This window comes from Carettochelys insculpta, chromosome 19, assembly GCF_033958435.1.
Source record: "Carettochelys insculpta isolate YL-2023 chromosome 19, ASM3395843v1, whole genome shotgun sequence".
Taxonomy (NCBI): Eukaryota; Metazoa; Chordata; order Testudines; family Carettochelyidae; genus Carettochelys; species Carettochelys insculpta.
The window spans coordinates 1,862,221-1,874,237 of NC_134155.1; the positions used below are offsets into that span (position 1 = coordinate 1,862,221).

General features: G+C 42.7%; 2 protein-coding genes across 3 annotated transcripts in view; one reads left to right on the forward strand and one right to left on the reverse strand.

Moving 5' to 3' along the window:
* NSRP1 (nuclear speckle splicing regulatory protein 1) overlaps positions 1-12,017 on the reverse strand; it is a 146,607-nt gene that overhangs the window by 67,272 nt on the left and 67,318 nt on the right. The window lies entirely within an intron of this gene.
* SLC6A4 (solute carrier family 6 member 4) overlaps positions 1-12,017 on the forward strand; it is a 29,089-nt gene that overhangs the window by 9,627 nt on the left and 7,445 nt on the right. The window contains exons 7-12 of the mRNA XM_075014054.1: positions 968-1,095; positions 1,568-1,680; positions 3,854-3,985; positions 5,163-5,262; positions 5,614-5,714; positions 9,188-9,355. Of these exons, the coding sequence (XP_074870155.1) occupies positions 968-1,095; positions 1,568-1,680; positions 3,854-3,985; positions 5,163-5,262; positions 5,614-5,714; positions 9,188-9,355 (742 nt within the window). The remainder of the gene's footprint in view (positions 1-967; positions 1,096-1,567; positions 1,681-3,853; positions 3,986-5,162; positions 5,263-5,613; positions 5,715-9,187; positions 9,356-12,017) is intronic.

Sequence of the window (12,017 nt, forward strand, 5' to 3'; positions counted from 1 at the left end):
GTGAGGTGGGTCCCTGTGGAACAGGATGTGGACTGAATCCACCCCTGAACAGCCATCAGATTGTAATAATACTTAGTCACTGACCGGATCAGATATAATTTGGTAAAGGGCTCTGTGTGGTTCTGTTCTGATCTTCTTAAGGCAGTTGTTTATGTCCTATGAAATGAAACCTGCAAATCATCATTCCCCGTAAAGCTATTACTATATCATTCTGAATGCAGTATTAATCAGATTGGTGTGGTGTGTCTGGTGAGCAGCCAAACAGAGACAGCCAAAGAGATGCTGAATGCAATATTTGACATTCTTACACAGACACGTAAGACATAGCAATTCAAAGTCTACCCAAGAGAGAACAAATATATCAACAGTCAAATCCGTATTGTCCCTGTTTGCTGGCAATACAGGAGAGAGACACCTTGTCCCATTCCAGGACAAGACAGAACATCAAGGGGGTGGGGAACAACCTTTACATGCCCTTTGCAGACTCTGGCTGCATCACACTAGCAGTGCTAAATACATCTGGGAGCATGGACAGTGATAATCTCAAAACGTTTCAAAAACTACTAATACATCAGTCCAGTGATCATTTCAACAGCAAAATGCAGCTGTCTTTGGGGTAAACCATGACTGACAGGAGGACAACCAATAAGACAGGTGTAAAATGTCGCTAAGAACACCAAGACAAAGGCTTCCTACTCTTCTGGAAAATGCTATGGGGTTTTTAACATCATGAAAAGACAGAACCTTAATTTTCTTGAAGTCTTTCCCAAAACACCCTCACATATTAAAATATATGGGTCTCTAGTTGTGTATCTTGGAAAGTTTAAGGGCTGATTTGACACTGCCAGTACTGAGACGTGCTCCTCTGTGGTCTAGATTGTTCAAACCCAATACTGTGCCAGCTGGCAATATGCCATTCTTTCTGGCAGCTGTTCACTGTCTGACCTGCATTGGGTTTTTGTTTCAGGGATGCGCTGGTTACCAGTACTGTGAACTGCATGACTAGTTTTGTGTCTGGATTTGTCATTTTCACTGTGCTTGGCTATATGTCTGAAATGAGGAATGAAGATGTGTCAGAGGTTGCCAAAGATACTGGTATGGTAACTTAATTCTATTGTTATCTTAAATTTCCTCTGAAGTTTTGATAGAACTTAAGTACTTTCCAGATGGGAAGATAGTCTTACCACCCAAACAAGAGCATGTGATCCATTTAAAATCTGAACTAGGAGAAAGACCCGCACCTTGACAAACACTCCAAACTCTGCATAATGTTTTGTATACAACATGATTAATTATACTGCTTTATGCTAAGGGCCCTAATATAAAACAGTCAGCAGCATATGGTGTACTACATAGCACCAAAGTGGTTCCATGAAGGAAAAAAAGACACAGAAATCATTGTACAAGTTACCTTGTGAACCTTACTACGGATACACGCGGTAACACTCTCTGGCGGATAAAGGCATTTCCACTGGAAAAGAATCCCAGGTGTGAACAAAACGATGCCTCTTTTTCAGAGCAGTAGTGTTGTCCTGTAATAATCACCTTTTCTCCTTCTTGGTACCAGGGCCTAGCCTTCTCTTCATTACTTACGCAGAGGCCATTGCAAACATGCCTGCTTCGACCTTTTTTGCCATCATATTTTTCTTGATGCTTCTTACTCTGGGATTAGACAGCACGGTGAGTGGATATCATTAGTGAGAGGGGCTCAAGATGGATGGATGGATGGACGGATGGATGGATGGGTGGACAGGGTTAAGCATTTGTAAATACTCCAACATGTTCTAAAACAAATCTTCAGAATTAAAACATAACCCTTTTTTAAGTAATACAGCAACTGAACTATTAATTTGAGGTCCTTAGATGAAGGGTGCGATATACATGCAAAGTGCTCTGCAAACATTCATTAAACTTCACAATCCCCAGATCACACAATAGGATTTACTATCCCTGTCTCAAAGTTGTGGAAACTGAGGCACAAAAAGATTAAATGAGTCAATCGCAAAGCTGGGAACAGAACCCAGAATATTCAAATTCTACAATCCTGCTTTTAACCATAATTTAATTACCTGTCAACTTGCAAGTCACTGACATGCTTCCTGGATTTTTCACAGGTAAAAAGACTTAAAAGGTACGAACACAAAGTGGAATTCCCATACTGGGGCAAGATGCTATAAAGGTTTTGCCACATGAGGGACATAAGTATTGCACATTGAGGACCAAATTCATTTCTGCTATGAGAAGATAAGATTCTACTGACTTCATAGTCTTGGCTATAATGAGCCATTTACTTCTTGTTGTTTGTACACCAAACTCTCTTTTAATCCGTATTCAATCTAGCAAAATTCTCAGACTGGCACCAGGCACCATCCCAGTGCCTAGGCCTCCTCCTCCAGGGGCTGTGCTGCTTGCTGCTGCCTCCCCATCCCACTCCTCTCTTGCCCATTGATCACACAAGGAGCAGAATGCAGCCGCTGTGTGGGGAATGGCACATGCCTGGCGGCCCCTGGCGATGGAGAGGCCCTGAGCTGGCAGCCTGGAACAAGGCAGCCATGCCAAGGATAGGTGCTGAGTTATACGGGCAGGGCCATGAGCACCCTGGAATGCACAGCCGTGCTGGAGGTGGCTAGAGAGCAGCGCCCTGACCTCAGGGGAGGGGAAGAGCCCCCATGCAGGGTAGGCATGACAGGAGCAGGAGTGGCATGGCGAGGCCCTGCTGTGGGCTGCCCAGGAGAAGCCTTGAGAAGGGCAGCCCGGTGGTGCAGCTGAAGACCAGAAGAGCTGCCACACCACCTGAACCATGAGCGGGAGGGAGCTGCTGGCCACCGTGAGGTGGAGACAAAGGAGCCGAGCAGATACTCACAGCCCTCTTTAAGTCTGCTTTTGTGTCACTCCACCAGCACAAAGCAGAGCTAAAGCTTTTCTGAGTAGACAGCTGAGGATTCTAATTTTCTTAGACTCATCTAATCAGTATAAGTGTCCCTGCACCCACTTCCCCTAGCTCCAGCAGAGGGAGGTTAGAGGGGAGCCGAGGCAAGGAGAAGTATGAGAGTCCCCTGCAGGCAGGCATGGAGACGCGTGAGAGACACCTCTCCATCATCCAGCACATTCCAATATCCAGTAACTTCCCGGTCCCGGGGTGCCAGAAATCAAAGAGTTTACTGTAATATGGCAGTTCCCATTATATGAGAGGTACTTCCTACATGTATGAGACACAAGCCCTGTCCTAATGAGATCAAGGTCTCTAAAGACGTGATGGGGATGTCTCCAGAGCAGTCATCTCACACCTATCATACTCAGATACAAATCAGTCCCAAAGGTTCATTGTTCTGATAGTATCTTATGGCATGTCTACACCTAAAATGCTACAGCCGGACAGCTTCAGTGTAAATACTCATTCCAGTGACTGTTGGGGTTCTCCCATCACTGTATGCAACCCAGCTCCCCAAGTGGTGGCAGCTAAGTCAACATAGGCACTGTCTACAAGAGGGGTTAGGCTGGCACAGCTCTGGCTTTCAGGGAGTGTGGGTTTTTCACACACTAGAGAGATGCAGCTATGCCTCTGTTAGTTTTCAGTGTATACCACTTCTGGGGTTTGTATGGGGAATGTGTTGGGGGGTGAGCAGGGTTCCCTCCAACTATTTCCATCAATGGAGAGAACAAATTTTGTTATGTGCACCCTGGCATGTACAGATGCACACCACCAGTAGAAACATGCTGCCAGCTGTGGACAGTGTGTTAATCAATGTGTGACACCTGAATCTCTCCTGGGTGGCTGCACAAGCTCTCAGCTTACAGGGAACACTGGGTATGAGGGATGCTTTTTTCTCTGACTTTTTGCCATACTTTTCAGTTTGCAGGATTGGAAGGGGTGATCACTGCAGTACTGGATGAATTTCCACATGTCTGGGGCAAGCGCAGGGAATGGTTTGTCCTGGGCCTGATCATTGCTTGCTTCCTGGGGTCATTGACGACCCTGACATTCGTAAGTAGTTCAGCATTATGGACCTCACTTATTGGCTGCAGGGTCTAGCTGACATCTGCAGGAGGGACGTGCTTCCCAAACAACATCTCAAGGAGTCCCACCCAATCTGTGAAACACTATCAGTCCAGCAGGGAGGAGTTCTTTTCCTTATGAGGTAGGAGACTGTCAGTGGAACGAATACGAACAGACGCATGCATGGGAGAATTTCACAGGGTTGTAACTTGGCAATGTTCTACAGTACAATACACAACAAATCACCCAACTACTGCTCTGACTGATACCACACTGCTAAACAGGTTCATTTTGGCTGTCTAACCCTTCAAATCTTCACCTCATGCCCTAGCTTTTACAAACATCAAAATTGTCAGTTTAATTTTCCAAAGGTTAGAAATAAATTTCTAAAGGAGAAAAGGATGGATAAAAAATCCTGTTCTAGAAACAACCCTGACATGGAATGTAGTGAACTGGAGTCTAGAAGCTCCCAGCACTCAGAAATGGCTCATGTCTGAATCTGCAGCTCTCACATATTCTTCCTCTCACACATGCCAAAGATTGCCCAAAGTTACACTTGTGCGACTGCTGTCTTGTCATTGGGATTTCACTGCTATAACGGGAGCACAAGCTGGTACTACGAAGTCAGCATTTGCAACAGATGGGGAAGAATTCACAGGCTTTTACATTCCATTGTTCATTTTATGAAACATTCACTCCTAGTTTAAAGCATTTACAAGGAGCCAGGTTCTTGTGTGAATCCAACTCCAGGAGGAACGACTAGAACCTAGTGCTGCCTCTGTCTCCTACTCAGTAACTAGTGTTCAAGGACAGGGAAGGAAGCTGCCATGAAAAGGAAGCATGGAAAGCACAGATCCCATCTTGTTAGCTCATTAAAATCCAGCTAGGAATGCTCACCACTTCCCTTTAATCTTTTCTGCATGACAGTTCTCTTGGCAAAGGATAATCACAGGAAGTTAAAGCAAGGGTGCTAGACAAGGATTGTCAAGGATTACTCAAGGCCACAGCAGCCAGGCAGTGATGGGGTAGAGTGTATTTTGCTCTGGTGAATGCTCTCTTTCTTATGAGGACAATATAGGACTAGTACTACCTGCCTACTAGCAGCAGAACTTCTGTTCTGGGGATTTTGGCTAATCAGTGTCACTCTCTACTGTCTCTCTACTAGGGTGGTGCATATATGGTGAAGCTATTTGAAGAATATGCTACAGGTCCCGCTGTCCTAACAGTGGTGTTTCTGGAAGCCATTGCAGTTGCATGGTTTTATGGTAAGATAATTCCTGCACGTACAACCAATACCAGCCATATGCCCTGGTATCTGCTGAATAGCCCCCTGAACACAAGCACAAATGTCACACAGAAAAAAGCAATTTATGAATTAATGAATCTGAAAACAATGTAACCAATACTTTGCCATGTAAGCATAGTACAACCTTGATATCCAAATGTGATGGGAGATGCTGAATAATTTTGGATAACAGAGGCTTTTGTGTATGTCATGAAAAGTTTGCAGGGACATGATTGCAGTTTCATGCTGTGCTAAATGCATTTCTCGCTCATGTCAATGTTTGGGTAACTTTTTTCTCTCCGTCACCTCTGTCCTCCATGTATTTCCATAGGCATCACCCAGTTTTGCAGTGACATGAAGGAAATGCTGGGTTACACTCCCGGCTGGTACTGGCGAGTCTGCTGGGTAGCAATCAGCCCCATCTTTCTTTTGGTGAGTTCATGTTTCCCACCCAGGTTAGAATTCACTAATGTAATACCTTAGTGTTCCAGAGATGGGGTTTTCAGCTCCACAATATCTGTATTATACTCTAATGCCAGCTTTTGGAAGCCAACAATATTCAGTCAATGAGACAAGACTGATAAAAGCAGCTAGGATTAGTTAGTAGATGAATACTGAGGGTTTGAGTTTTTTTTTTTTTTTGTTTTTTGTTTTTTGTAGCTGTTACTTAGATAAAAAATGATGGTACTGGAAAACTCATATGTAACACAGGCCAAGACTAATATGATGTTGTAAACATAAAGCAGCAGTCAGTGAGGTAAAATAATAAAAGATGGTGATGATGCTAAAGTACATAAAAAAGAGAAATGAAGATAGCTTGTAAATCTGCTGTTTGAACAGCCACTGCCTGGCAACTTCATAACACACCTACTGAAAAGCTACATCGCCAGGTAGCATTAGAATCAGAAACTGGAGCCAATATCCCTACAGCTGACTCAGCAAAGTTGTTTCTAACATCTTTAAACAAAGCCTTCACTCCCTGTTCCAAAATTAGTTCCCCCCAGCTTTTATTGCTGGCTGGCTTGGATGCAAGGAGAGTAAGTAAAGGTGGAAGTTTATGGAGACAAAGTGTTCAGATTTAAAGCCTATGCAGTGAACTCAAAACAATACTGCTGTGATGATTAATGCATGTTTAACAGTCTTCCCTTTTATTACCTGAAGACAAAGGAGAAAAAAGCTATAAATAGATGTTTCACCACAAAAATAATTTATACGCTATTGTCCCCTCTCCATAATCCTGAAACAATAAAACTATATTACACAAAAAGCAATACAGCGTCATTGATGTGGTTACCAGGCAAACTTGATATTTACACTTTCAACAGAAACTAAAATAAGAAAAGTCCAGAGTAGATTTGGTGGCTCTGTCCGGACATTTTGCTAAATATCTAGTGCTGGGAATCCTGTGATGAAACCCTAAGAAAATTAAGTTAGGTTGCTTCCCAGAACAGTCACTAACACTGTTTTTGCAATGTACCAGTTTAATACATAAGCACCTTAGATTTGACTTCAATGGGAACTGATATCACAGAGCATTTCACAGGGTCAGATCCAATATGTGTTAGCATAAAACTGCAACTCTGCAATTTTAATATCAGAGTAAGAAAAAAAACATACATATCCAAGAACTATTGCATTCTACAAGCCGTTCTCACGTACTGGGGATCAAACCACAACGATTTCTGGTATATAATCAACACAAAAGCTGGTAAGTAATCTCTGAATCATACAGCATCTGAAGGCTTCTGACAATGAATCAAGTCCTGGAAAAGGCTGCCAAATGCAGTAAGTTGCTGCTGTAGCTAGCGGAAGAGTTTCAAAAGAACTTGAAGAATAACTAGATATTCCACATGACCTCAAAGAATTATTGAAACACTTATACAATTAGTATAATACCATTCAAGTTTGACAACCATGGAGTTACACAAGAAAACACTCTCTGAAGAAAAGTGCATAAAGAAAAAAATGGTATATGATCCACTTCAAATTTGCAAGTGACTTTTGTTTAAGTCCCAAAGAACTTGAAGCAATAACCTGAGAAATGAATAAGGAAAGCAAGGAATATAAATGTGTGTTAAATATTCAGAACATAAAACACATCTAATGAAATTGTGGAAGAAGAGATCACAGTAGATCAGAAAAAATATAAGCTTTTATGGTATATATATGAGACAAATGGTCCATGATCAGAACACCAATAAAAGGGTAGATTAAGAATCTAAATTGGATGAATCCTCTGGAAGGGTAAACAGTAACTTAATGAAAAAATTCTTTCATCCGTGTTCATTGCCAGACCTAATTATTGGCTATGGGATTCTTGATCACAAGGGATTCAAATGGAATTTGTTGGCCCACTTGATCTTAAAATTAAGTAGAATTTAAAAATTGATACTCAGATACGCAATGCCAGATGAGATCTAAAGGCCAGGTATACATCTAAGAGCTAATATGATCACTGGGGTTATAAGCAGGAAAGTACGGGGGTGATTTTTACCTCTGCAAACAGCACTAATGAAGCTGATAGCAGCATACTGCATTCAGGCCTGGTGCCTACATTCTAAAAAGAATATTGAAAAAGTACACAGGGTGCAGACAAGGGTTAGAAAAATTTTTCAAGCACTGGAGAAATACCTTCCAGTGAGAGACTTAAAGAGCACAATCTGTTTATAATAATAACTAAAGAGAAAAAAAAACAGAGAGGTGACTTGGTTATGATGTATAAATACCTTCAAGGGTTGAAAATCCTGGGTCCTAATGGTCCTTTTTGACTTCATGGAGAAAGGCATGACAAGAATCAATAGCTGGAAGTTAGAGCCAGACAAACGTACTTTAGAAATAAGGTTCACGTTTTTAACAGTGATGGTGATTAATCTATGGAACAACTACCAAAGAAAATGTTGTACTCTTCTCTTGATGTCTTTACTTGGTAGAAATGCTCTAGTCAGACAAATAATTTGGGCTTAACACATGCGTAACTACACAAATTTCTCCAGCCTGCAGTCTGCCAAAGGCCAGACTAGGTGATCTAATGGTCCCTTCTGGCTTTAAAATCTGTGACTCTAGACCAATCGCCTGTCTCTTTGTTTGGATTCAAGAATACTTTGTTTCTTATGGAATAAATTTTCCATAAGAGAATTTAGCTCAGTGGTTTGTGCCTTAGCCTGCTAAACCCAGCGTTGTTAGCTCAATCCTTGAGGGGGTCATTTAGGGATCTGGGGCAAATAGATTTGAAAACAGAAAAAAAAAACCCATCTCTCATTAAGCCACTTATGGTGACAGGGCAGGGGACTGGGCTCAAGGTCCTTTCCAGTTCTAGAAGATACATATTGTCTTTGCTTGCTTTTGATCTAACCATGAGCATTTACATCCTTTCTAACAGTCTCAGGCTATGTCTACACTTGCCCCCTACTTTGAAGGGGGCATGGTACTCAGGCTGATCGGAGAATACTAATGAAGTGTTGTGATGAATATGCAGCACTTCATTAGGCTAATTCTCTCCCGCAGCAACTTCAAAGTGTCAAACTTCGAAGTGCTGGCAGGGGCAAGGGTAGACACAGTCCCAGCATAGTAGCTGTGTTAGTCTATAGTTTCAAACAAAAAAACAAGCAGTCCTGTAGCACCTTAAAGACTAACAAATTTATTTATTCAGATTTTCAGATTGGGTGTTACCCATGAAAGCTCATTACCTAACAAATAAATTTGTTGGTCTCTAAAGTGATGCAAGGACTGCTTATCCTTTCTAATATAAATGTAGATTTTTTCATTATTTTAAGTGCTTAATCCTTTTTTGAATCCAGATATGCTTTTGGTCTCAGTGATATATTGCAGCAGTTGGTCCCAAAGGCTAATTATGTGCAATATACAACATTGTGTGTTTATAATACTGTGTTGGATTTTTATTTCAGTTCATCATTTGCAGTTTTATGTCCAGCCCTCCTGATCTACGGCTTTTTGATTATAACTATCCCTACTGGACCATGATAGTGGGTTACAGCATAGGAACCTCCTCTGTTATCTGCATTCCAATCTACATGGCTTATCGGTTGATAATCACCCCAGGGACATTTAAAGAGGTATCTAATATGTTTTATTTGTTCAAGTTAATTTGTGATGGGATGTTCTTTCCACCCTCTACCCTGCCATAGGTAAGAGATAGCCTATTTCCCTATGTCTACACCAGAGGGTTTTGTTGACAAAACCCAGAGAGCATCCAGATTCTTACGGTGTTCCATCAACAGTAACTCAACAGAATGAAGCACTTTTGTTGACAGCCTTATCCCATACCCCACAAGGAATAATGCCTCTGTTGACAGAGATCTGTCCACAGAAAGCCGGTGTGGACTTCTGGGGGAAGAAGCGGGGGCTGCTTCTGGGACACTGGGCAGCCCTGTCTACTGTGCTTCTGGCTGGCTATTTTGTCAAGAGAGCATATGGACAATCCAGCCACACACTGTCAACAGAGCGGATCACTTTTGAGATCTGCTTGCAGTTTGGCCACAATCTGGCAACAGAAGTTTTGTTGGAAGGTATCTTTGCACAAGAACTTCTGTTGACAAATCCCTGCAATCCAGACATAGCCATACTGTCTTTGCACTTCATACAAAAAGATGGCCTATCAATGATGCTCCTGTGTTTTCCAGGTTGCTTGATGCTTGGATAAGCATAACTCTTTTAATAGTTAAATCCTGTAATTACTGAAAAGAAATGGTGGGTTATGTATGCTATGGGACTGCCAACTCTGCAAATAATTAAGGTTGAGAATTCCTGTTTCAAGAACAACTCTTTCAAGCGCTTTAAAATGCACATGGTTTCACAGATTGCCTTGAAATTTGCTGTGCCTAATAGGGATGTTGAGTACAGTTAGCGACTGAAATTTGGGGTCTTTTGAGCAAGGGTTCCCTAAGACACAGCTCTCCACAGGAAATCAGACTTTCATAAGGTTGACAGATTCTGTCATCTTTTTTTGTTCAGACCTAAGGCTCAAACAGTTGCTCTGCACATCCAAAGGATCTCAGTCATTCAACATTTACCCCAGACAGTGCAGGGGACTGACTAAGCTTTGGCAAAAGCCAAACTGAAAGTGAGTGGTTCTTTAGGCAGGCACACGCTAACACTCACAAACAAGCCAGCTGAGTACATTGTGCATGAAATCCCAAAAGCTTTACTAGCCAAGGATGACTCACAGAACCCTGAACATGAGCACAAGCCAGGCAGTGCACGTACAAACCCAACCATTAGTAGAGAGCTGAAATGAAACCTAGCCATGCTGTGTGTTTTAAAGCTAAGCTTGCTGCTGTGCTCTGCCTCTGTCCAAGGGTGTGTGTTTTAATTGTTGGAGAAACGTAATCTGAGTACAGCAAAAACTTCAGAAGGTGATTGTACTATTTCAGAAAGAAAATAAATTACACATAAATGCTAGCTGGGAGAGGAGGGGGATTGAGGGTGTACAGCAGTGCAAGTGACAGGGGATGTGAGTCTTCAGGGAGACAAGGGGATTATATGGAAAGGAATACACGGGCAAAAGTGCTAAAGGAGGGATTTCGGGACAGTGTTAGGTATGACATGGAGGTGGCAGGGTAAAGGAGAGGAATTAGAGATGCCTGTCATTCTCACATACTTCTCCTCTGGGTGTGCTGGAAACAGAGAAACCCTGACCCTTTTGGGGTGTCTGAGCCACTCTCCTTACGCCCTTCTCACATGAACAGGATCTGTAGGAGCCCTATCCATCTGTGGATGTCTGAGCCCCTCTGCGCTACTGCCCACATTACAGGAAAGCGACGACTTCTTCCCACCCCCCATGTCCGGGAGGCCATGTGACTCAGAGCCTCCTATTTTCACTCAGCTCGGAACATCCATTGAGATGAATGGGCCACGTAGCACTTCTCAGAGCCTGCTCCACTCACAGGTGCAGCCTGTGCTAGGAACCTGTCTGTAGCAAAGGAGCTGCTGATTAATTTTATAGGGTATTATACCAGAGCACTGTCCAGTTCTGCCAGTGGTAAGGTTGTGGTAATGTTTCTGTGTGAAGGTTAATTCTTCTAAGTGTGCGCAAATCCTCATGCTTCCTCAGTATGTTCTTGAAATGTGCTGTGTGCACTACTGGAGTTGGGTGAATGATCCATATTTGAGAACTGGGTTTCCAATACGCAGCACCCTGAAACACACAGGTCTTCTGAACGTTCACCAATTTCTACCCATTATCATGTACACACCCGGCTTCCCAAGTGCTACTGGCTCAATGAAACGGGAGGGGAGATGGAAATGGTAGCAGAGGGGAGGCTCCATATTATGCAGAACAAAGGCAAAGGGAGATGGAAGAAGGAGATCCACCAATACTTATCATTACTGCTCTCCCCATGTAATAAACATTGTTTGTGGGACACAAACCATGTCTTGAGATTTCTCGCACCAGCTTTTAGTAACTGCAAACTCTGAACATTTCAAAGCACAACCATTGTCCCTGTTTCACTGTACAGATGAGAGAGGCACACACCTAGGAATCACACAGCAACCCAACAGAGAGAATGGTCTGGGATTTGGAAAGCCTGGCTACTTTTCCCCCCTCTGCCTCATGCTTGCTGGGTGACCTTGGCCATGTCACTTTATACTTCATACCTCAGCTTACCAATCTGTACAATGGGGAAAATGATGTTTTTCTCCTTGGCAAAGTGCTCTGAGATCTACTGATAACGGTGCTATGTTAGAGCAAGCTCTTATCACCATTACCTGGCCACA